This window comes from Microplitis demolitor, chromosome 6 (assembly GCF_026212275.2).
Source record: "Microplitis demolitor isolate Queensland-Clemson2020A chromosome 6, iyMicDemo2.1a, whole genome shotgun sequence".
NCBI lineage: Eukaryota > Metazoa > Arthropoda > Insecta > Hymenoptera > Braconidae > Microplitis > Microplitis demolitor.
The window spans coordinates 2,530,712-2,558,161 of NC_068550.1; the positions used below are offsets into that span (position 1 = coordinate 2,530,712).

General features: G+C 33.5%; 2 protein-coding genes across 5 annotated transcripts in view; one reads left to right on the forward strand and one right to left on the reverse strand.

The window, feature by feature from the left end:
• The window catches only part of LOC103579135 (LIM domain only protein 3-like), a 64,994-nt gene extending 37,597 nt beyond the window's left edge, over positions 1 to 27,397 (forward strand). For 2 of the 3 annotated variants that reach the window (XM_053739803.1, XM_008560442.2), the window contains exons 2-6: positions 1,947 to 2,049; positions 2,622 to 2,759; positions 3,485 to 3,610; positions 15,921 to 16,077; positions 26,124 to 27,397. In XM_053739803.1, coding sequence (XP_053595778.1) covers positions 1,961 to 2,049; positions 2,622 to 2,759; positions 3,485 to 3,610; positions 15,921 to 16,077; positions 26,124 to 26,279 — 666 coding nt within the window. In that variant the 5' untranslated portion in view covers positions 1,947 to 1,960 and the 3' untranslated portion in view covers positions 26,280 to 27,397. The remainder of the gene's footprint in view (positions 1 to 1,946; positions 2,050 to 2,621; positions 2,760 to 3,484; positions 3,611 to 15,920; positions 16,078 to 26,123) is intronic. The other variant, XM_008560443.2, reaches the window with a different exon arrangement.
• LOC103579134 (uncharacterized) lies at positions 21,483 to 25,740 on the reverse strand. Of its 2 annotated transcripts, none has more exons than XM_008560441.3 (9): positions 25,535 to 25,740; positions 25,112 to 25,290; positions 24,785 to 25,029; positions 24,449 to 24,672; positions 23,762 to 23,864; positions 22,532 to 23,608; positions 22,067 to 22,245; positions 21,761 to 21,991; positions 21,483 to 21,669 (listed from the first exon to the last, which is right to left on the reverse strand). In XM_008560441.3, the coding sequence occupies exons 1-6, from the start codon at positions 25,662 to 25,664 to the stop codon at positions 23,332 to 23,334; spliced, it is 1,158 nt and encodes a 385-aa protein (XP_008558663.1). In that variant the 5' UTR covers positions 25,665 to 25,740; the 3' UTR covers positions 21,483 to 21,669; positions 21,761 to 21,991; positions 22,067 to 22,245; positions 22,532 to 23,331. The 2 variants fall into 2 exon arrangements, with proteins under 2 accessions (XP_008558663.1, XP_008558662.1); XM_008560440.3 differs by having other exon boundaries at positions 21,484 to 21,669; positions 21,785 to 21,991.
• Positions 27,398 to 27,450: the final 53 nt, after the last annotated feature.

Consider the following 27,450-nt stretch of genomic DNA (forward strand, 5'->3'; position numbering starts at 1 on the left):
ATCGGTTGACTGGGAAATACTATACAGTGGTTAGCGGTTGATGAACACGCAGAGTAGCTAATCGAATTATCGTTGCTTTGAAGATCAGAGTCCGTAGATGATCGGATCACGTGGCCGATGGACGAGTTGCCAGCGATGCGAGTCACTTCCGTGTGCTCGGACATGACATTCCGTGCTACTATATGTGCACATTCGTCCGTACATATATACAGCACACATACAAATACTGTGACAATTACAGTCTCTTTCACTTATCCTCTTCTACTTGCATTGTCACCGTCGCTCAGGACTTTCTCCATGGCTTTGTGCTTCCATTGACGAGTAATAAGTATTCTTTTACCCCTTTACTGTCAACTCAATAAATCAGATTCTTCTTCGCTTGGCTATACTACTAATGAAATTACACGCTCAGATATTCTGTCGTCATTTGATAAGTAAACTAACAAATTCATTTATTTCAACAATAATCTCATGGAATAAGTCAATATAAATGTTAACTATATGGTATATATATATATATATATATATATATATATATATATATATATATATATATATATATATATATGAATGTATATAGATTGAGTAAGATTGTTAGTCCTCGAAAACTGTGGCCGAAGCTGTCACCACAAGAATTCACGTGGTCAGATTCCGACGGTCAGCCTCGTGGAGAAAATAACTCGTTCAAATTCCGCAGTTTATGTTTTTTTTGCTTTCTTTTTTTAGGAAAACTATTTGAGTTATTTTTTAAAGTAAATTTGACCAACGTATTTTTTTACGAATGTAAATAAAAATAAATATTAAAGTATTTACAATTGTTTTTTTTTTTTTTTTTGTGAATGTGGGATAAAATTATTGAGATGGTTTAATTTAGGGATCAAAGGGTCGGAGAATGTATTTGCATGGAAGTTTTAACCACAAGGAGATATTAACATCCTCAGTAATATTGTGTCCAAGCAGACCTATTCAAACCGCAAGGAACTTTGTTAATATTGTAGTTCACTGTATATTGCTGTTATTACTATTCTATATCTAAAATATTCTTTTGATCTTTTGGTTAAAGATTTTTCATAAATATTGTGAAAAAAAAAAAATGAACCTGAAGCTAAGAGACAATTTACAATTTTCGGAATTTTTTTTTCAATTAATCAATTTCAAAAAAATAAAAAATAAAAATATGCACATGTAGAAAATTAAAAAAACTATATGTGCATTTTTTTCAAATAATTTTTTTTTTATAATTTACTGTTTAAAAAAAAATCAAAAAATTATTAGACACCGGCTAACTACAGTGTCATGAAAAAAAATCCGCTGGACAATTTTTCGTAGACGTTCCTTTTCCTTTTATTTCACTGTATGAAGAAAATTTTTAATTGCTAAAAATCAGGAGGCATTTAAAGGTCGAGAATGTAACTAAACCCAATTGTATCAGAACCAGAGCAGAGAATAGTTAAATCGCACCCAAATGAGCATTACATTGGAAGTAAAGAAGGATAGCAAAATATAGATAGAAACAGCGTTAGTAGACAAGTGTGTATAGATATAAATCCTATGTGTGAGAGAATGGTCACAAACTAATTCGATTCTAAACTCTGGCCACTACCGCAGTCAGAAACGCCACCCACGGCTCGGACACAGATGGCACTAACCGCGGTTAAATTCTCAGGCACCGTAACTCTAATTACTCATAGACAACCCGACTAGAACTCAGATTCAACCATCTGCCGTTGAAACTTGATAAAAGCTATCCACCAACGACACTTGCAGATATTATGCTTTAATGCGCTTATCATATATCACCGATAAATAATTTAGCTATTTTGACAGCGTTTACATCGAAACGTTCTATTGATTCCCATTAATTATTTTACCTCTAGCGAACTAAGTTTATAAACTTTTGATGGAAGACGATCTCAGATTGTTAATATTTTTATTTTATTTGGCAGTTGCTCTGTGCGAGATGACGATGGACGTGAGCAAAAGTGAACCCAACAAAAGCGGATCAACTCCGCAAGAATGCGCTGGGTGTGGCAAAGCCATTACCGAAAGGTATGACGTTTTATTTATAATTATAATTTCTATAGCTAGTGATTATTAAAGACTCACCGTTTTCCGGATTGAAGACAAACTGAGGCTGCTTCTTCAGAACAAAGTTGGTTTAATCCTCCGTAAGCTCTTGTCTAAAACAAATTTTTAAAAATATTTATATTAATAATTATTAAATAAAATTTAAATAAAAAACGAAAGGGCTTCAGAAAAAAGAAGCTTTTGAAAATATTTTAGAGTAAAATATAAATTTGAATTTTTTTAAATTCATATTTTAACAGGCCTTGGAAATATGACATTAAATAATTAATTCCGGGTACGCTAGTTATTTTAGTTTAAATTTTCAAAAATTTTCTGATTAACTGTCGCGATAATCGAGATTCAAAAAATACTGAAAAATAAATAATTACACAGAAGTGGAATTTCACTAATTTCGGCAGAGAATTAGACCCCCGAGAAAAAAAAATCAAAAGCAGATCAGTAGAAAATAATTACGTCATAATCTTACGTTTCCAAAATTTGATTTTTTAAATTTGAAAAAATAATGAGTAAAAATTTTCTGTTTTATATTTCAGATACCTATTAAAAGCATTGGATATGTTTTGGCATGAAGATTGTTTAAAATGCGGGTGTTGTGACTGCAGACTCGGCGAAGTGGGTTCAACCCTCTACACAAAAGCCAACTTGATCCTCTGCAAGCGCGATTATCTCAGGTACTGTCAAGAATTTGTAATACCCGGAAGAAAAAAAGTATTTTATAAATTCAAACTTTTATAATATCAAGCCATATATTCATATATCTCTGTATATAGATATAATTTAAAAGCCAATAAGGGAAACGGGAGATACGATATTATAAATCAAATTTCACAGATGAGTTTCCTTTATTGAATAAAAGCTCGAGAAGCAAACGTCATGGGGTGATTGCGGGCGAGCAAAGAGAAGAGACTAAATTTCGAATGAAAACGCGGGTGAGTGAGTGAGTGAATGTAAGGAGGATGGGATGTTTAGTACGAAAGAGAGCACAGGGTAAAAGAGAGTAAATAAAGCGTGTTGAGATTACAGGGTCCCGAGGGAAAACACACAGGTGCTATTGTGAGAGTACCAAGCTATTGAAACTGCGGCCTTTATTAATGGCCCAATATTTGAGGAGGACATTAGTGTATGCCGCTATCCCTATGTCGTTTTGCTTCAGAATTTATTGATTCAATGGCTTTTCTGATATCATATATATAAATATTAAATTTAATCACTTTCAATGGATATTTTTTTTTTTATTAACCTCCAATGTCTTTATTACTGTTCTTATTATTATTATTATTATTATTATTATTATTATTATTATTATTATTATTATTATTATTATTATTATTATTATTATTATTATTATTATTATTATTATTACGTCTACTATTATTTTTTTCTTTATTTATTACAGACTGTTTGGTAACACTGGATATTGTTCAGCGTGTTCGAAAGTTATACCAGCTTTTGAAATGGTTATGAGAGCTAGAACAAATGTTTATCATCTTGAATGTTTTGCTTGTCAGCAGTGTAATCATAGGTAAGATTATTTTCTCAATTTATTATTATTATCCTACATTATTTTTTAAAAAATAAATTCCATCAAATATGAAAAATTCCATCAAGATGAAGTAAAAAAATTTTTTCTTTAAATACCGAGCCCTTGCTCTACATTTTCTATATATTTTTTTCTGATTTGAATTACCGTGCGTGACTTGATTGCATTTATATTAAATTTAATTAAATTCACTCATTTTACCCCGATTTGAAATTTTACGAAAAAAATTTTTTTTTTTTTAATTTTCTAAGAATAAAATTTTGTAAAAATTAATTCTATAATTTTTGAAAGTAAAAAAAATAATAAATTTTTCTTCAAATGAATTGTAATAAATAATTAAATTTATTAACACATTTATGATGTGGAGAAGTAAATAATTCAATCAAAAGTAAAACCGCAAAACAAACTACCACACGTTTAACTCGAAACACAGTGGTTGTATTTTAATTTAAAATTCTATACATACTCAATATCCAAGTTAGAAACTAAATGTGACAATTTAATTTAATCTCTCGCGCGAGATGTTTAACGAACGATTGTTTCTGCTTGACTTAGTACACCAATACAGTAAAGAAAAGCTCGCGTGTTACTTGAAAACTATGTGCGACGAGTGTGTATGTGTGTGTATGTAAAGTTGAGATAAATATAGTTGAGTAGAGAATAGAGAGATTTAGTTAGTGAAGATGAGGAAAGAGTGAGAGTGTGAGTGAGTTGAGGCTGTTGAGGGTGCTGAGGATTGTGATCCAAGGCACTTGAGATTTACAGCCCCTTTCTACAGCTGGCATGGCAAGTATAATTGACGGACGCCGCTTGGAAGTGCTGCCGACAAAAGTCAGTTGAGTTTAACCAACTATGTTGGAGACGTGCGTAAGAGCTTCACGATCCTGTAGTATAGTTTTCCAGGGTGGAGTGGGAGCTCGAAGAGCTGTCGGTAGATGAACGAGTGCTACGTCAGATGCAAATCATCCTTGCTAATTTTACGGAAACAAGTTCTACTCCATCTCTTCAAACTATTGTTGAAAAAAAAATATTGGAACTCTCTAATTTTCTCGAGAAATTGCAGAGAAAATTTCCACTCGACATTAATAAATTTTTTTGATTAATGACAAACTTTTTCATATTTTTTTCTGAACATTTTTGACATCTCTGGAGACTAAAAAAAATTATTCAAGCCCTCTAGTTTTTCCAGGACCGTCTCCAAAAAAAATGCATAGAAAATCGATACTCTTTAGTCTAAACTGGGCATCAAAACAAATATTTTTTTCTTGTCCTTCTTTTCAGAAAATTTATGAAAAAATTTACACCTATTTAAAAAAAATTTTAACCATAAATCTAAACCTCGTAAAAATATCAAGTAAACTAAATTAATTCGACAGTAATAAAATAATAACAGTGATAAAAAAAAATGAAAAGCTTATTTTTATAACTGTATGTATAAAAGTGTAAGCATACAATGTAAAATGAAACTTAACCAAAATGTCCAAGACACTGGTTTCTTTAGCACAAGATCATTATCTGGCGACGCGAGCCATTGGTTTAAGGATTAAGGGTTGTTTTGTATAGAAATAAGAAGAAAGGGGAGGTAAGTGGTTGTATATGTAGCAGTTGACCGTTGAGCTCGGGCGAAAGGAAACGGATATGGCCGTTGGGTCACGCGATCAGTTGCCGAGCCGAGCATAAAACACCTGAGTTGTTTAATCATACAGTTAAACCGTGGAGAAAGTTCACAAGTGCAATGGAGCCCTTACATCCTATCCCTCATTCCTTATTCCTCATCCCACAACTCCTGTTTCTTTGTCCTGCCCGAAAGTTATTTTTATTTTTTTATTCCACTCAAATCAAAGGCTTCTAGCTACGACCCGAGAGAACTTAGTAATGAAGAGTTACGCGTAAAAACACGCCAAGATATATAAAATCATGGGAAAAGGAGGAAAAGCCCGATAATTTCTCAGAGAAGTGAGCACAGTAAGAATTAAAGTTACCGCCAAAGCTCACTGGGTCTTGACTTGAGGGTCTAAGCGGCCATTTTGCTTCCGGTGTCCCGAAGGCAACTTCCGGTCAACGTCACGCAGTTCTCTAAGCTTTACTAAATATATGCACAAGGGTGTTCTACAGTATACATACATATATATGTATATATGTATGTATGAGTGTGCTCGTACGTAGCTGGGAACTGAGCCGAGCCTCCCGGAGATCTCCTTTCGCGATTATATTCAAATTAAATGCGGACTGAGCCGTAATATACTGCCGCCAATTTAGCCTAGCCGAGTCTCAAGGGAGCCTTCGGAAATTTCTCTTACTCTATAGCTTACTTTAGTCGTTATGCAGAAATAGTCCAAACACTTAAACACATCAGATATTAAATATAAAAAAAATAACGAAGTAAAATTAATTACTTAAAACCGCAAATTACAGTTGTGTGAGGGAAAATAATAGTTTACTTTGCCGCCGAGCGACGATCTGCTGCAGAGAAAAAGACTACGGGTTTAACCGGTATCGCGTTCAAGCGCGGCTGCATCCGAACAAGGGCTTTGGTTGCATTTTCAATGGTGATAATCCAAACCTGGGTGCGAGTAGACCAAGTGATAGGACGATTCCATGGAGTGTAAGCAAGAGAATGGAACACGAGGGTGTGTGAAGAGAGAGAGAATTATTCGGAGCCGCTTTGTCATCGGATAACCTAGACTCAGTATTGCCAGCACGGGTCTGGTTGCGATAGACCGTTACTGTTACTATTACTAAACCTATGTACGTATCTCTGTCTCCATCCCCTAAAATTCACACGCAACCCCTCGCTATACTGCTATGTGTTTCATCCGATACCGATGCCTGCCACGTAATAAGCGTTTCGTCGATTATAAATGAACGGCGTCGAGTTGCCAAGATCCTGCGTTTGATTTCCACCGATTCACTCTATACCTTACACGTGAATACATACATATATATGTATATATATATATATATGTATATAAATAAATACACACACAGGAGTCCATTATATCCAACAGCTCAACGACATCATGATGCATTTAATGACCCAATAATTACCTTTGTCCTATTGATATAAATTATTAATTCAAAGTACTGATAATTGATGGGAAAATGTTTTTCCCGCGTAATTGGAGCCATGGTAAACGATCTGAAATCAGACAATGGCCTCTACTCTAATAAAACTATGCAGTGTGAATAAAATAGCTGTGTTTAAGGTTCATATGTGTGGATGTGTATTTGTATGAGTGTGCGAGAGCGCTGGTAATTAGTGGTATGCATAAATCATCAGGCACGTAAACGCGTGGGTGAGCATACACATGTATATACATAAAGAGTATAGGGTGGAAGCGAGTTATATGTGCAGCAAGCACCCATTACACTCATGACACAAACGCTAGGCTATGACTATAATACCCAAATGTAAATGTATATTGTTGTTATATATGTATATATATGACAGCAGTGGTAGCTAACTCGTTGAGAGTCGAGATTGCTGACACACACGAGCAGGTGATTTATTTTTAAAAGTACTTACTTCACTCATGGTAACACTGTGTTTACATTTCTAATTGCATATCAGAGTCATCCCTATGACATATTGTATTGGCTTTAATATATTTAATATATTACAGATAATGTTTGTTATCCTGTTAGATTTATGTGTTATAAATTCATTTGTATGTTGGCAGAGAGATAGGTCCTTTTTTACGCGAGATTAATTTTCCTGACGTTCATCCTCGTAGTTAGTTTGCCAGTTTAAAGTGGACATTTCAATCCTTCTATTAATTGAATAATTTTTTTTATCTATGTGATTAATTACGGACATTAGCCGAGGTCTAATAATTTTTTGATTTTTTTTTAAACGATAAATTAGGAAAAAAATTGTATTTTCTGTGTAAACTTCAGACGAAGGCTTCTGAATTTGCCTTAGCGCATAAAAGTAAAGGGAAATCGTTTTTTTCCCAACACCGAACCACGAGTATGGATTGTTTATGTATTGAGTATGTATTTTCTATAAAATTATATAATTTTTTCAAATTTAAAATTGAGTTTCAATATTTATTTCGATATATATTTACATAAATCATAGATAATTAAAAAACGAGTGTGAATGTACCAGATATCAGACAAATTTAAAATTATCAATACATAGAGTAAATAATTAAAAAAAAAATATTTATTAAAAATTTTTCAAATGTGCCTTTTTTAAAATTTTATTTCATTAATTATTTACTGTATTTATTAATGATTTAAAATTTGTCTGATGTCTGATACATTTATGCTCATAATTAAAAATAAAAATAAAAATCAAGTGACGTGGGTTAAATGCTGATTGTTTTAGTTGATTGTTAGGTGAATTATGGCTGTTATATAAGGCATTATATATATATATACATATATATAAAAGAGATGTATGTTGTGGGCATAAAGCTAGCCGTATAGAATTAGATTAATGTTAAAAATATAACGCACATGTTTGAATATATGTAGCACACACGACAGAATAATTAGCGAAACATCAAATTCCGTTAAACGTCCGGAATTAATCGGGCAAATACGAAATTAGCTGAGCGAGCACACGTTCAATAGTTGGTGGGTATAAATATATATAGAGAGAGAAAGAGAATAAGAGAGGGTGAGAGGGTAAGAGGGATGGTATGGAACGGACTGCTACCGATAAAATGATACTGAAATTGCGCGACGGAGCAAATATCGTTAGAAACTAATGTGATTTTCAAACTGACACTCCACGAGTTTATGCCAGTAACAGTAGGAGCAGTTTGAGCCCAGTACCACTACTGATCATATTTGCATAATTCAATTAAATCAATTTCATCGAATAGTTAAATTATTTTTAAATAATTGCATTAAAATTATGACGGTAAAATAATATTTTATATTTAATGTAATATAAGACAGCTACAGTGATTAATTATTTATGAAATTTAATTGTAGAGTAATGATATATAATTTTAGAAAATGACAAATATGTCAAATTTGTGAGAATATCAAATTTATTTGAGTTTAATATATATTATATATCCGTTCCATTGTAACTCGATGACGTTGATGTATTCTGTCTTTGTGTAACTTGATACTGTTACAATTGAACAACATTCTGATGGATAAAATCTGGGTGGAGGCAAAATGGAACATTGGATTTATTAAACATAACCGAGGCTGAAAAACTTAAATAAATAATTAAAATAAAAGCATTAAAGTTTTTATATTTTTGTTAAAATTTAAAAATGCAGCGATAAAGTATCCGCGTGTCAGAAGGCCATAGCTTTATATTGGGGATTAATTATAAACACAAATGGTGATAATAATAAACAAAAAAGAGAGTTTAAATTTTAAATCGTATATCAATTAAAATGGACACGCTATCAAAAATTATAGACAGATAACAGCCGGATGTACGTGACAGGACACAAGAGTAGCCGATTATAAATCTCTCGATGAATTTGCACAATAGATCGGTATTTTATTATCGTTAATAACCAACCAGAGAATTATTTAATATTTACGCAAGCTGCGTGAGCGCTCTCATTCACCTGCTGCAGCTATACAAATTTAAATATCTGTCCATCCATTCAAATATCGAGAAATATAATATTTTACTAAAGCAACAAATTTTTTTTTCATTCATATGTTTTTACTAAAAATTAAAAGCCTGATTAAAAAAATGTTTTATTATTCTAACAAGTAGATTTTAATTAATATATCATTTTAATTGCACTGAAAAATTTTCGGAATAAACGCGAAGTAGATCCGGATTGAAACAAAATCCGTAATCACTCCCGATTTTTTACAGTGTAGTAAAATGATAAATGAGTTATTTATTTAAGTAAACATAAATTGGTGATACTAAATGGCAAAGATATTGGCAACTACAAAGGTAGAATAGGGTAAAGCAACAAACTGCAGAGGGGAATGACACGCATGTCGAGCACACGAGGTATGATACGACGGTTGCCACAGAGCAATGTGTCGTGGTATCTGCTTCAGACAGTTTCAAGGCACGTTAGTACGTTACCCGAGACAAGTCAGAGATACAATATCTCCTGTCACGTTTGACGTGAGTCTCTTCCCATTTACTGCTTGGCATAATGGACTCTAGCATTGCCGTTCTCCTTCATTCCATCACCCTACCACCCTCTCACCCTCACTCCTATACCTGCCCTTAACCAACTACCAACTTGTTGGTGACTATTTGGGTTAGGTTACTGGTTACTGGTTACTAGCTGGTTACAGACTATATATATATATGTGTAAGCATGTATCTGCGAATGTATATATATGTGAATATACATATATGTGAGCTTGTAGTAACAGATACTGGTCGACGACAATATCAACAGATCCTTATTCTTATTCAACTCATAACCAAGCTCGTACGTTAAAAAGTTTTCTCAACTGCGTGAGTCTTACAGGCCCGTCCACTGCATCAATTTCAACTTTCTGGCTCACACCCGCTCCATTTTCTTCCACTTAACTTTTTCGACGATAAGACCGTTAAAGTAAGATAAAGATGACGGTGGTACGAGTACAAGTACTTGTACTACTAAGAAAATAAGAAAAGAAGAAGGAGGAGAAGAACAAGAAGAAGTATATAGGAAGGAACGCCAGACGCGTGCAAACTTGTTCTTTCGCTCATTCGTTAAGTTACTTCTTTATTCTGTGCGACAGAATACGTTTCGGATGGAGAACGAGAAGAAGAAGGAGAGGAAGAATAGAAAGATCCTGTTAGAATTATGAGACTGAAGGTTGTACGATAACCCGCTCACATTATTCACCCAGTGAATCTTACATAGGCACTCAGATCAATCGAGATATCGTTTTTTATGTACTACTTCTTACAACTTTATACGCGCCTAAATTCTGATTTCTCTGTTTTATTTGAAATTGGCTTTGGCCGGAATTTTTTCAGCCGAAAATTTTGGTGAAATATCGAGAAATGATAGCATTTGGTGATACATGGAATAGAACTTTTGCAGTAACAAAAGGCTAACACCCTTAAAATGATGTCTATAAGTAACCATAAAGCTTTTCGTTGAACTCATCACGAGTGTTGAGCTCAAGTGGGTGGGGCTGCTGACCCTACTCTCGAGGATGACGTCGATCCTTCCCGAGTCCCAAGGGTGAAATGGCTCATTCCCGTGCACTTATCCACCAGCGTACGCCATAGATAACCATAGATTAATGGGCCGCAAGCACAAGGAGAAGTATACTACTACAGCCACAACTACCACCAGCACAAATTCAGTGGAGGCTGGAAATGAGCCAGACAGAAACAACCACTAGTAAAGTATCTCACAAAGAATAGAGAGATGTATGTTGTCTCTGATTTATCGTTTATTGAGAAATATTGCCGATCTCTTTAGCTGCCGGCTGAGATTAACCCCCTTCTCATACATTTTCTTGATACTCCGTAACGATGGATTTACTTTAACTCATTTTTATATCTGTGACTCGTGTGATAAAAATATATTTATCTCTAATATATCATACATCCTTATTCTTATCGACTCATCATCTGCAGTAGCTATGAGTTATTTTTGTGATTACTCTTGCGTTTTTAATAAAGATCGTTGGGCTTATAAGCTCGAGGACCCTCGAATTAAGAGACCGGGAACATTTAAAGTACACAATCTTAAGTTTGTTGGATGGCCAAGCAGTCAAGCTGAAGAAGCTTAAACTTGGTAATAACCTGGTAGAAACTAGACAGCCCCGGAAAGGATTAGACTGGGCTAAGCTCATTCGCCACACTCGGGATATTCAGTTATCAAGTGCGTCCGGTCAGAGGAGACAGCGCCGGAAGTCAAACAAGCTGCCTCAAAGCAGATAAGACTCACTTAAACTATGGTTTATATATAATATAACCAACCCCACTTGTTTTGTGTTAACCAGCTGACTAGCTAACTAGCTAACTAGCTAACTAGCTAACTAACAATCTACAACTCCCTCTTCATCTTAATTAATAGCTTTTACGATTTTACACTTTCCAAAAGCTGCTAGACATAATTTTAAAAACTAAATTAACTAATAGGCAGTAAAGTTCAGTAAGTAAAGATGGTTTTCTTTTTATCAAGCATTTATCGAGTGATTTTGGGTTTCCCGATATTGCTCAAGGGGTTGAATAATCCGTGAAGTAACTCTCGGGTAATCGGGTGCGAGAAGCCGAGGAAACTTCCCTAAGGAAACCTTGACAATGCCCGACTATACAGACTATAGACTATAGACTATCAACTACGGACTGCAAATAGGTTGTATTGGTGTGCCAAGAGGTAGCTAACTTGGCCAATGTATCTCGTTGAAGAGGGACGCCGAGCAGCCAGCCAGCGAAGCTAAGGGTGAGAGCTTCTGGGTGGACTACAACTTGGTGTATAAGGTGGCTATGGCTATGGCTAATGATGGAAACTTGAGTACTAAGTCATACTTAATACCCTTTTGGAAGCACCCAGAGTAGTTCCCAAGGCGATAATGTTCTGATCCAAGTTCCACCTTCTCAGTTTGAACAAAAAAAACATCCGCTGGACCTTTCCTGATAATTATAAAATATATTATTCAGCTCTCAGGTCCTTCGAGAAAACTAATGAGACGCAGCCATTAATCAGCAGCTTAATGAAGAGTTTTTCAAAGTTGAGTCTTTATTAAAAAAAAAAGTTGATGTTTATTATTTAGCATTAATTATATAAAGATACACAAGCATACGCGACATGGAAATATCGTGGCTTGATCCCTAAGGGAGTTTAAACTCACAAGCAGTCAACCCCTTCACTACAAAACCCACTTCTTGGGCTAACGTCATTTAATTCTCCGCAGATCTTGGTCATTAATATTGCTTACTAAGAGTAAGCTCGCGGCACAATAATTGATGGCCCATGAATTATTATTAGGATATGAAAATACTTAGACATATAATGCATATTCATAACAATGTAAATGTCCCTTTCTTTCATTATTTATCATCACTATTACTTGGTACAACGACAATATTTAACGTGTCTCAATGTGCAACTATCATTCAGGACGTAACATTTCAATGGAGAAGTGTCTAAATCTGTCTTGTTTCACCAGAAGTGCAAGTGAACGCACTCATTAGTGTGTTGTATATATATATAGATATGTATGGAAAGAGACATCAAGATCAAGACACTGTCATTTAGTCCCCAAACTATTTCAGAATCCACTCTCCGCGGGTTGACTTCTGATCGAATTAACGCGGCAGGCTGGTTTCTCGATACCCTGACAGTTTGAATTAGTTAGCAGACAGCTGGCATTATTATTGACGTGTCGTCTCACAAATTTCGTGAAATTAAAACCCGGTATCTTAAAATATAGATGAGTATTGCAGTTGTAAATACTGTTGTACAAATGAAATCAGGTTAAGTTAGATAAAAATTAGCAATAACTGAATTTTCGACAAACCGTTTCCTCATTCCTTATTCGTGAAGGCAAACTCGCTCAAGTACATTAATAACCAAAGTGTCTATACTGAAGAGTCTCTGGGGGGTGTCTACGGTTCCTTGACTCCATTAACTTCACACTTAACGTCGCGTTGGGCGCCAGTTGCTCGCGAGGCTCCTCCTTTCCTACTCCACTATTAGATCTGATTAGAGCCTCGAGTCTCGGCTAAACGCGTTAGACTCGGCTGCTGCACAGCTCAAGATGCACAAGACACGAGACACAGACTCTGCTCAATGGAAACAAGGGAGATAGTCTAATTTAAAAGGGTGAGAGTTCCAAGAGATCCCCCAGCGTTGTCTTGAGTCACTCGTTTCTCCTCTCTTCTCTCGTCTCTTGTCTCCAGTTGATGCAAATTGACTAAGAGCGACGCCAACTACTCAGAGCAACTCCTTCGGGAATTCTCGATCACGATAAGTTTATTCCATACACTTTCTTACCCTCGTACTTATCCTCATCCCTTCGGTTCCTTTATCCTTCACCGTTGCAATGTCGTTTGGGGTTTTGAATTGTTTGCTCACTAATCTCCTGCTTCAGTCTTCGATAAACACTCAATTCACACTATTTTTATTTCCCAATGCAAACCCATTAATTATTTATTTACCTGGAGTTCTTTTTTTCTTTTTTTACTCAACAGCAATCATTTTTTTTGCTGGAGACCGTATCGAAATAAAACCCATCAATCGAACGAGCTAATGTTCGAAGCATTTAGAGATTATTTTTTATCATTCTTATCGCGTAAACATAGTACTAGTGAGTAAAAGCAGAGGCAGAGGTAGAGGTAGAGGCATATCACTGAATAGAATGGGTAATCATTGCGATAGAACATTATACACAAAATCTGTATACTGGGAACACGACGGGTTTTTATGAGGCTCGATATTTGATGCTAGCATCGATTTCGATGCCACCGAGGTACTTATCGTAGCGCGTTATGACGGCACATTGCTTTTTATGGTTACTGATGAGATATACAACCTCAGCAATGCCTCGTTCATGAAATTAAACCAGAAAATAAATAGAAACAAAAAAATAAAATAATGATCATCAATTTGTTGGTAAAAAATTACAAATTTTAATTTTTTATGTTTTTTTTTTTACGCGGGTAATTTTATGGACATATGTATTTTATATTTTTCAAATAAAATATCCCATGCAATGGAATAAAACAAAATCACGTCGGCATTTACATAAGCGCGGGTATAAACCACTCGACAGGAATCCTTGACGTTAAATCTCGAGACGAGAGTACGTATCGTGAATACTGAATGGTAAAAAAACAAATATTGGTTGAAGTATTTTTTTTTTTTTTAAACAGCGGTTATGATAACAATATTAATATTAATAATTTTTGATAGCTAATTTTACATAATAATTGAGGTGCGATAGGAGTTTAAATTGCGATGAAACATACTGGGAAAGTTGAGTTGAATAAATGTTATGACAAAAAATACATAATGACAAGAGAATATTTTCGACATGAGACTGATGTTCCTGATACTCGACACGAATTTCAAATAATGTCAGAACGTTTTTTTAAACCCCGCATCAGTTTAGTATGGCATATATACTGAAATCCCTCGGTATATAAGATCGGCTTTTAAAACTGGCAATAAAAGGAAAACGTGGATGCTCAAACTTTTTTTAAAGTACCACGACAGTTGGCGCTATAGCTACACTTTGACTTTGTATATTTTTTTATATGTATGTATAATACAGTAGAGAAGAGCAAGAAGAGAACTCAAAGATACTACACTTGTAATAATTTTCTACTTCAATTTCAAGTAAATCATTATAATTAAAACTTGAATTAATTAGTAGAAAATTATTTTTCAATAAAATATGTTGGGTATTTCTGTAGGATTTCTATAGGATTTCTATAGGATTCTCTAGGATACATGAACTCGGACATCATCTTGAAATTAATCAGAATAGCTTCCTAGAACCTCAGAACGTCGAGATCTCTAAGAAATTCAATTTTCGAAAATTGTACCAAAACCAATAACTTCCTGAATTTTCGAACAATTTCCAATTTTCTGAGCGGGAAGTTAAGAATTTTCGAAAAAATTTCCAAGCACTAAAAATATAAAAAGCTACCTATGATGATTTAAAAACATTGAAAAAAATTTTTTCGAAGTCAATTTTGCCTGAATTTTTTTTTATATAAGTGAGTCAGGGGTATTTCCAAATAATAAAAACGAGACACGTTTTCTCAACCGATTCTGATGAATTCAGTCTTGATCATACTATTTGATCTCGAGTATAAGATTGTAGAAAAACGATAAAATAATGAAAAAGAAACAAATGAAACCCTCGAGTATGAGAGGAAGGGGATAAAAAAATGAAATAGAAAAAGGAGAAAACTTGACGATTGGAGAAATCGAGGAAATGGCGAAACAAGATGCGAATCGAGTGGAAATTTGCATTTAAAACGCTCGAGTTCTTCTGGAATAGAGTGGAAGAGATTCTCTCTACCCTAGTTGTTGTTTTATATATACATACACACACACATATACATCTGCATCTGTGTCTATATATTTACTTCTTTTTATTCTTATTTTCTCTTGGCTTTATTTTCCCGCAATTTCCTTGACAGAGCGGAACGGAAAGCGGTCTTAAACGGAATTAGCACGCTTTGCTGCTCCGCCCATCTTCAGGTTAGCCTCGAAAAATATATAGGGAGAGAATTACCCCAAAAACGATCAACACTCAGCAGTAAATACAACTGCTACTTTCACTAGTAGATTATATACAACCTAACCATTTAAACAATTCCCAACAAAATAAATTATTTACTTCCAAAAAAAACTAAATTTAAAATTGTTAATTACAGATTCTGCGTAGGTGACCGTTTTTATTTGTGTGAAAATAAAATTCTGTGTGAGTACGACTACGAGGAGAGACTGGTGTTCGCAAACATGGCCTTACATCCACCGCCAACGGCGACATTGGCGCACATCAAGCGCCAGGTAACGCATCTCCAGCCTCAGGTGAGCTAGATATCAGCTCACAGGTACACATTATATATGACCTTACGAAACCCTCAGGAATCTTTACTCTAAGCTCAACACTAGAGAATTTTGCCATAAGATGTACAACAGTTTGCTTATATATGTATACAAAATATCAGAATAGAATAGAATGTGATGCTCATGGAAGGGTAAGACGTCTCAAGAAAGCCCCGGGGGTTAAAGTAGCCTGACCCTCTTGACAACAAAGGACTAGCCCGAGGACTAGTGTAAGGCGTTGTGTGCCTTTCGCTAGTCATCCCTAGATCTCCTTATATCTACTCAGTCTCTTAAATCCCCGAGCATCCTTTATACTTTGCCTTGTACGGTATCGCGTGTCCTTATTAATTAAGACGAGCCTTGCATGCCACAGCATCATCTTGCGCCTCGATATCCCTCATCTAATTTCTCCCCGAGAGAAACCTTAACTGACTGACAATAAATTGAGGATTATGCCTGTGATTGGGCGAGATAGGGCCTCCGTCGTTAATCTATTCTTGATCCCGTCTGACCACTCTCACCCTTTTCTACTTGATGAATTTTCGAGTGACCAGATTCCGGTGTAAATATATTTTATTTATTCATCAATTAATAATAACAATAAAAAATAAATAAAATAAGTTAATTAGAATGGGCGATGCGTGATCTGGAAGCATATAAGCAACCAGTAGGACGGCAATCGCCTGTGGATTTACCCAAGGGAACAAGTTGGGGCTCGCGACTGACTCTAGGTATAAGGGTAGCTTTCATCACGAATTGTATGTATATGTACTTATATATAATATATATATATATATATATATATATATATATATATATATATATTCATGTACGTCATATACATACGTATGCACAGAATAACGAGCTTGATGATATCGTACTTGGTAACGTGTACTTATAATATGCAAATGTCGTTTTCCCACAGCTGTAATTTTTTTAGTTCAAAAATTTGTCATAAATTTATTTTAATTAACAACTTTAAATAATATTTATTGTTCAGTATTTTAGTGGTTTTATAAAATATATATACGAATTTTAGAAATAGGGGATTTGCTTTAAATTGATGATTCCGTGTCATAAATAACACGTGTTATATATATAGAGAAGGGTGTGAGAAGAGATGGGAGATGGGAGACGAGAGTTAGGACTACGACGACGACGTGTCAACGATTAATACCAATATAATCGGGGGGTGGCATGCTAATGTCGGAGCATCTATTACCCTTAAGCCCTGATGGATTCCACTTGACGTCTCTCGTCTCTCGTTCTCGCGATACGCCGGAGTTATCGGCACACAACGGAGGCTAGTGAGCACAGAGAGCATTTGAATGCGAGTGTCAAGGCCATTCAGAGGTGAGAATGTCCAGCACGTTAACTCTATTCTATTCTATTCCATTCTGTTCTGTTCTATTTTGAATTTTCCTTCACGACTCTCGAGTCTCTCTTTTATTTAAAGCTCTCGATCAATTATCCTCCGATATTTGGACATTAAGACGTAAAATTAAAGAGATGGGATTTTAAATAATAATTAAATATTTTATATTTTTTTTATTTTAGTCGAAAATAAAATAACACGAAGGGGGTATCGTTAAGAATGCCGGGAGAATTAGAGCTCGTAACGAAATGCAAAGTGCCTGGCACTATCTCGGTAGCGGAATCAGCGAGAGGCGTTAAGGTTCTTAAAAACCACCAAGTGCCAGACGTTCTCGTTCTCATTCGGGACTCGAAACTCGGAACTCGGGTGTACCAGAACTGATGCTGGAAAATTCTCATCCCCAAGCGCTTCTTAAGCCGGACTGAGAAGAAGGATCGAACATTACTTCTGGGTAAAAAAGGGAGAAAAGAATGGAAAAAAAAAAAAAAGAAAAAAAAAAAGATAGCAGATACTTGAGGATAGAGATCCTTAAGAGGGTAGTTTTTCTGATTGCCTGTGAACAGACAGCTGTCCCAATCTTTTACCAAAGTAACTGTAACTTTATTATCTTAAAATAAATTTATTATTTTATTTATTTGTTTAATTTTTTTTTTTTTTTTTGATTGTGTATTTAAATAAAGTTGACGGATAAAATTTAGTTACGGTGTTTTTGTTAAATAATTGGACAAGACTTTTATTCCGATCTAATGTCACCCCTGGGAGTGAGGGCATAACCGGAGTGAGCAGGAAGTAAGAGGCAGTAGGGTGAAGGCAGCATAGCAGTGGGAGTAGGATAAGACTCGAAACGATTATCTGAGTTTTAAAACAAACTCTCAAGTGTCTGCAAAGTCCTCTTACTCAGGGAATCCTCAGTGCGGGGCAGGACGGGCCGTTGAGCGGGTGGGCGGTTGGAAAACGTTAAGGGTTGGTGACGGGAACGAGATAATATGCTAATGCTAAGGAAGAAGCTACATGGGAATTTAAGAGGATCAATGCTCGTGAGTCGAGTTACCCTTGAATGAACACTGCTACACAATTACTATGAGGGTAGTTTCGCAAAGTATTTTGCGATACTGTCTTCATCATAAAATACAAATTGAAAAGTTTAAAATAACTTTTCCTACATCTTCATTATCATTATCATTATCATTGTTTTTAAAATATTATTACAGATATTCTCCAAGCAAAATTAATTCCATAAAAAAAAGCTTTTTCTTAACGAAAAAAAAAAAAAAAATCCCTAGAAAAAAATATCTGTTATCTTATTTTTTATTCACAAAAATTTGTAGAGCTCCTACGTCATTATCAAAAAATTTTTTCCACGAAAATTAAAATTCTCATGGCTGTAAAAATTTTATTAAATGCCAAATTTAATGACAATCAGTTAAATTATTGTAAAATATATTTTAACTTTTATTAAAAATAAAATATAGAGCCGTGCGGCAACAAATAACCCCCGATAAAATGAAGATATAATAATAGTTACCAACTGACACGGAAAAAAAAATTAATAGAGATAATTGTTTGTTGAAAAATACAAACAAACTTCTCCAGTCATAAGCTCAATAAATCCCGATAATAATAATATGGCTCGTCACCCCGAAAAGTGCATCATGAGTTTGCGTGGCTCTTCCGCGTAACAGCTTTATTATTAGGCTGCAAATGCATGGCTGAATTTCACATAAGCCTTAAGCTAGTAGAGCGTATGAACTTACTACGGAAAGGAGAGAGAGCGAGAAAGAGAGAATGTACAAACTGACGTGAGGATATAAGGGAAGAGGGTAAGCAGTAGAGGGGAACAAGAGCAAGTATAAGGCTGTGTTAGGAAGCAAGTGAGCCTCGCATGGGAAAGTCCAGCTTGTGAGCTTACGTGAGATTATGAGTTTTGTTGCGAAACTCAAAGTTTCAGAGTCTCCATTTCCACTTTTATAACGATTATTACCGTCTTCTATTCCCTCATACCTGACAGCTGAATATACTACACTACACTACAATACATTATACAATTCACGGTGGCAATATTTACGACGATGAGCTTGCGCAATTGGCCATTGATCAACGACCACAAGATTATCGAGGCTTAATTGCCCATGAGCATTTGTTAACTCAAGAGCGCCCTCTTAGTCTACATCCACATCCACACATGCATGACCGACTAACAAAAAATATATAAAACACCACGACAATAACATTTACCCCAAAAGAATCGTTAGTTCATGGGAGTTAATCTTCTTGAAGCAACACGAACTCTCACACGCTTTTCTACAAATGACCACACTTTTTTTTTCTTTCTACAAACATCTATTACGGAAACTACTACGAGCTCTAACTCACCGGCTAAAGGCGCTAATTTTTGCGCCGAAAGCTTATACCCAGAGAAGAAAATGCTTACACCTGGTAGGTTCGCAGACCCCAGGAGATCAACGGACAAATGACACGCGATTCCCCAGCAAGCTGGTGTAATATACAGCACACCTTTAGCAGAGACTCGGTGTTATCGTGTTGGTTTGCTATTGAAGCTTTACAGATAGCCTCGGATACGCCCGCCGATTAATGTCTTACTTAACGAACCTTTGGTTATATATTTTAACCTAAATGAGGTGATATATATTATGGGCTCATTTTATTTTTATCTATTTTATAGATTTATTTTTAATTGCTGGTGTGTTATTTATTTAGTGTACGCGAGTTGAGCTTCAAAATAAATTTATCAGTGGGTGGTTGAAAAATTGAATAAAAGGAGTAATTAGACTGTAAATAATAGTGATAAAAATGACAGAAACCCGTGGTACTTAATCGTAGACTCAGCAATGTAAATGGAATGGTAGCAAGAATCCGTAAATCTCGTGCTCCCTTATTCATCCCTTTTAAAAAGCCTTTACGTTGTTGGACTTTTATGCATACCCTTGGCAACCCTTTTACCCCCTTTACCTCTGTTCGACTCCACCTTCTGTGTGTATATATATAGATATATATTCTTAACCGTGAATACTGTCGTACCTTTTCTCTTGTATATCTCTGGCTCTTGTAGGTAATTAAGAAATCTCGGAGAAAGACTATGCAGCCAACGACTCGTGCCAGAGTAAATTAAGTCTATGACTTATTTAACTTTTATCTACAATTGCCAGAAAAGAGTTACGAGCTCGTGATTTATGATTTTTTATTACCATTTTTTATCATTTTAAAATAAAAATTTCTGGAAATATTAAATACTGAATTTATAATTTCATTTTTTTTATGTTTCTGGTTTTTTACAGACAAGATAATCGAGAGTGAATATTCGAGAGTTAGTAACGGTAAACTTTGTGAAAGTGAATGGTGAATGAGAGGCAAGGGGATGATTGCAAATTTTAAGCTTGTTTAATTTAACACCTTGCCCGTGTAAGCCGCACTCGCGAGGGTGATTTCGGGGCAAGCGAGACCTGAGGAGTACAAGATGGAGCAGCAAGAGCTGAGAGACTGAGGGCGGACTTTAAAGGTTTTAAGGTTCAGAAAACGGAGTTTAAACTTTTCAACGGCTCGCATCTCCTAAACCCTTAGTTCCTTATTCTATCGCGCTTCACGTCGCTTGCCAGCTTTCGCTCCACATAAATATGGCTTCGAGAGCACGGCTGCAAGTACATTCTGTAGATATATATATTTATATATATATATATATATATATATATATATATATATATATATATATATATATATATATATATATATATCCCTTGCTATTATATAGTCTACAAACTAATACTGAGTCAAGTTACCATCCAAGTTGAGGTACAAGTTATACTTCGACCTTTTGTTTTCCACGAGTTTACAACTGATACAAAAAAAAACACGAAACTAGTTATCGCATCACGTAATCATGAAATCATATAAAAAAATTTGATGTTAAATAGTAGTAATTATAATTGTTATTAAAATTTTTATGACCAAAAGTAAGTGGAGGCTCATTAATAAATAAAACTTCATAATTTTTATTTGAATTTAATTTATTAATTCTTCTGAAAGAGAAAGTACCAAGCAATCTCTTGTAAATCGACTTTCAGAACAACATGTTACACATCATCAGCTTTAGAAATTGCTCTGAGTACTACATAATGTTTGCATGACTTAGATTTAGTATTTGTTCCTATTGAAGACGTAGACGACCGCAAGAGATGATGGTACTAAAAATAAATAATGAATTAGTTTATAGAACATGACACAAATTAAAAACGAATAAATTTATTTTTTAAGCCAAGTTATCATTTTACAGACCTAATATTTCAGTGATAGTATTACCTTCCATTGAAGAGAGTGTCTTTAGATATGTTGATGATTAGCACGCTCACATAAACATCTACAAGTATTACCAGTATGCTCAATATTTTGCTTGGCTTCATCAATTTGTTGCTGTACTTCTCGGATTATCGCGAAATTACCATCCGCGAAAGCAGAAAATATTAGATCATGAAATCTTTTCTTCGCGTTCTTCCGTTCTTCAGTTTCCTTATTGATTTAGACATCGTTAAATAAATTTAATTTTCATCAGTTAATTACAATATTGTATTTACATCAACTTACCCTATCTAACAAGCAGTACTGAAAAGTTCCACTACATAGTTTACGATATTCTAAAGAAATTGCACCACGGTTACCTTCTAGATCAAGTCCATCACATTTACCAGAACAATATGTATCATTGCGCAAAAACACTTCATTAATAGATATCTCATGTATGCCTTCAAATTTCACATTATTGGCTTAAAAAATTCAGAATAAAAATCTCTTAGAAAATAAAATTCAGGTGTAAAAAAAAAAACAATTATATAATTTTATTTAAAATATATAAAATAAGGCAATTAGAAATGATGAAATTCAAAATTAAATCGAATTGAAAAAATCAGAACTGAAAAAAAGTTTAATTAACAAAAAAGAAATATTCTTGCCCATAATACCCCGTCAGATCTGATTCTTTCGAGTGTTCATTGTATTTATCAGAACTTGATAAATTTATTTAAAAAGTACGAAATATTTGAGAATACTTACCTCGCTCGATGAAATCTTTGAAAATAATTGAATTCTCTTCCGTATTACGAACTAATTGTGATGTTACCGATAATACATTCAATTTTATAATAATGATAAGCATCAATATTGTAATATTGAATAAATAAGAATGATTAATCATCATTTTTTTCGTTAATAATTAAAAAAAAAATTTTTTGAGAAAAATGTGCAGTTGGACACTTGTAGGACCGAATGAATAGAGTGTAGAAAGTGAAATACTCGATGAATTTAATTAATTAGTTTGTACAATTAATTAGAGACTTTATATATCTACTATAACATGGCACAGATTACACGCGTACGTATGTAATTTATAATTAATAAACTATACAATATGTGATTATCATCAATGACGACAGAAAAACTAATAGTTGGAAATTATCATTTTTATCATTAGTGTATCGTTACATTCTTTAATTTCGATCGCTTCTACTTTAATGAGAAGATTTGATTAAATACCAAGTATGTTTAAAATAAAGCATTAAAAAATTAATTTTTTATTATTTTTAACAAATTATCGATACTACTGATGTAATTACTACTTATAAATCTCAAATTATTTTTTAATTGCCTAAAAATCACTTCTAAAATAACAAAAATTATGATTTTAAAAAATTGACCGGTAATTGACTCTGTTATTGGAATTACCCAATTTTTCATTTCAAGCTATTAAAATAAAAATAATCTTTATGATATGACTTTTGAGCTCGTCAAGCTCAAAAATGAATTTCCTGAAAGTAATATTTGAAAAATTTCAAATTCAAATTTTGACTTTATTGTTATTTGAAAATCTTAAGAGCCAAGAATCCTCCGTAACCAACATGCCCACGATAATACCATCCGATTCCACGGATTGGTTGAGGTGGATCGGTAACTATTTCTTGTAAGTCAATGTAAGGAACAACATTTTGAATTCCATCAAATACGTACGATGTGCCATCGAATAATATATGATGTTTGCATGATTCACTGCGTTCTTCATTCGTACCCATTAACCATGTAGACGGTAGAAGATCATGACTATCACCATCATAAGTATGAACCAAGTCGAAAGTTCTAAAATTAAACAATAAGTTGATTAATGAAATACTCAAAATTTAATTCGAGAGTTAAATTATTCAAATTCTATTTTATAACTATTCTATTTTACCAACCGTCTGCAGAATTTTTATCTACTATGCGCTTATTTCATTAAATTGATAAAATTACCTATTGTCACATTGAGTCCATTTATATGTTTCCGGTTGATAAGTATCAATAGTTCCATTTTTATTAATGTATCGTCCACGTAATGATTCACCCAATGTTACACCTATTTTATGACATTTATAAGTTAGTTTTTTTTTTATAAAAATTCTTGCGTAAAAAAACTTTGGTAACGGCCTAGAAGCGACCTGTGTCTATTTTAAGCATACATTTTTTTCTGACAAAGTTTGATAAGACTCATTATTAGTTTTATTTATACGCCAATAAAAAAATGATTTTAAAGTAAAAAAGAATTTTAAAAAAAAATATACAGCATTTTACCTCTACACTGTGAAAAATTTCCAATAAATTTTACTATGGGTGTATTGGAACCCCGGACCATAAGAAAACTGGCACAAAATTTACAAGTGTCCCATAGTAAACGGTATGCGCAGACGACACGATTGGGACCTATGCGCATACGTTTACTATGGGACGCTTGTAAATTTTGTGCCAGTTTTCTTATGGTCCGGGGTTACAATACACCCATAGTAAAATTTAATGGGAATTTTTCACAGTGTAGACTTTACCATTTTTTGAAACGAACATTAATTTAAAGAATTTTTTTCAATATTTTTTTATAATCTGCAGTCTTATAATTTATAATTATTCTTTTCATAAATTTAATCAGTAGAATTATTAAAAAATAACCTGTAACAATTTTATTTTCTGGAAAAATAATATCCTCTAGAATAATTTTCAAACCATCGTAAGAAGAACCTCTAAAATTTATAACTTTTTTTGAATTATTGCACTTATTAGAAATCTTCCATTTAACAGTAATCGGATCAATTTTTCCATTTTCTAATTTTCCTTGCTGTAGTTCGAGGTAAATCGTGTTTTTGTGCCTGTTAAATCTAACGCCAGTTACCACGCTATAAAATAATATCAATAAAATTTATTACACACGTCACCAAATTGATTATTAAATAAAATTTAATACTGATGTAATGATCAATCATTAAATAAAAATTTAAAAATGCTTACTGGTCGTCATCTACCGAAACTGGATCAAAGCAAATCGAATCGAGTAATTTACCACGAGGAGTATCGCTGATTAGGTTATGAATACGTTCACATAAACAGTTACAAATATTACCAGTATGGTATAACATATTTTTGGCTACATCAATTGCTTCTTTTCCTTCCCTGCTAAGCCAAACTTCTGCATTTAAACGAACATAAAGAACATCCATATAATGTTTATGTGCTTTCTTTCGAGCATCACTTTCCTGTTGTATGAAATTCAAATTCAAAATTTCACTTTATTATCCTACGAAAATTCATTTTTAAAAAGTATTTCAAGCAACTTACAGATTTGAACCAACAGTAACGAAGTATTCCCGCACATTGATTAGGATCAGATAAATTAGATATATAAGGTCTATACGCTAAATCAAGCATGTCACATTCACCAGAAGAATATCCCTCGTAGTTCAAAAATTCCTCGTTAATGGTAATGACATATAGGCTATTAAAATTTATGACTGAATCTTGAAATAAATTTTTTTTCATATTTAATATATCTGATATATTTTAAGACAAGATTAGTTCGTAAATGACGTAAGATATCAAGTGTCTAAATCTATCAATTAAATATCTAATAAGTTATCAAATTTTAGTCTCCATAGACGGAAAATTAAATTATAAATACACTTGAAATTGTCATATTTTCATAAATAATTGAATTACATTTTCTATATGGAATTTTTTTAACAAAAAAAATTTATAACTTACCTTGCTCCAAATAACTATAATTATCACCTTTTTGTATGACAATTAGATCCGACGATACCGATAGAATGTTTATTTTTAAGACAATCACTAAAATCCATATTGTATTGGAAAAATTAAAAAATTTCAACATTTTTACACGAATGTGGAAAAAAAAATTTTAGAATACTTTTTTGATGATAAAAAACGAATCGAGTTTATCAAATGCAAGCTCGCAACATTCTAAATATATTTTATACTATTTTTTTGTTAACTAGAGTTAGTTATCGAAATTTTTTATCTTATACTCTTCTATATATATATATACATATATATATGGTACAATAATTTAAAAAATTAATTTCAAGTCTAATAACTCAAATCAATTAAAAAAAAAGATATAAAATTTAATTTTAAAATGAATGATAAGCTAAATTGACAATAAAAAAAGTTTTAACCAATATGAGACGTCTTACAATCCATTAGATACTAAAAAAAGATTTTAAAAAAATTCAAAAGAAAAGTAAATTTGATATGAATAAAATCTTATGGGTAAATTATAAAAATAAAAAAAAAATGTAATGTAAATTTTATTCTTTTGTTTTCTGAACAGGCTTTGGCACAAGGCAATACGAGGCAGACAAACGGAGACGCTGGCCATAACCACAATGGGTATCAAGCTCCCGCGACCTCGGCAGCTCATAACGCTCTAAATCCCATGAATAATTTAAATGGCATCAACGCACAGGCTACATACGACACCAAATGACAAACAAAGTAAAATAGAAGCTTACTAAAATCGAATCACAACTACCCAAACAATAATAACAACCAACACGTAAGAACAAGAAGAAAACGGAACATCCGTATGCTGCCAAATAATAAATCTTGTTTTATTGCTGATTCGATTTTCATTCCCCCATAAATAATAAACAAATAAAAGTATAAAAAATCGTAGACTTTAATTATTTGCTGAAAAATGTGATCGCAGGTATGGAAATTATAATTAATTTGTAAAAAAAATCAGTCAGTGTGATAAATTTTGTTATCAATTAATTTAAACTATCGAATTCGGTGCTTATTAGTTAATAAATTACGTGTAAGATTTAAGATGAAAATTTTTATAAAAAAATTAAAAATGGCGGAAACTGTCGATTATTAAATGAATGATAGTTTTAGTTGCTCTGAAGCTCGAGTAGAGTTTTCCAAACAAAGTATAACGCGGAATACCGTAGGTGTGTGACTAAGGGGGTTAAATTCGTAGAGATAGATCGAAATCGGCCGACACGGTCGCCGGGCACCCCCGGGGGTGTAATACGTTAAGGGTGACTTAGCGTCGTTTCAACTTTGAATCTCCGAGGCCAGATTGATGCGGCCAACTTTTACGTTGCCTTATTTGCGAGTCAGATAACGAGGCTGAGTTATGCCCAAACTTTTCTCGAGGGCTGCTCCTATATATACGTTACAAAAATAACTGAAACAAAAACTAAAACGAAAACGAAAGCAAAAGCAAAAGCAAAAGCACAGAAGCCAAGAGAATGAAAGAGAGCTGGGGTGGATGGGATGCACAAGTTGAATGCTTTATTTATCAGTGTTATACATCGATAACATATTCAAAGATTCAACGTACACCATCTACATCCGTACCTGCGACTTATGCTTCCATTACGCTGTTACAATTTATATGTAAAATACTGATAACAGATGACTAATCATTTCCATTTGTTGGATAGTATAATTATTATACAAAAATTAATCATCGTAGTTTATAAATTACTTAAATTATTAATAATTATAATTATTAAAATGTAGCTAACGATTTATGTTTGTTGACGAGCATGTTTTTTGTATTATAGTCTATTGTAATAAACAGAAGGTCGAAAATTATATTAATTAAAATATTATTTTGTAGAGATAAAAATTTTAAAATTTAAGTTTTT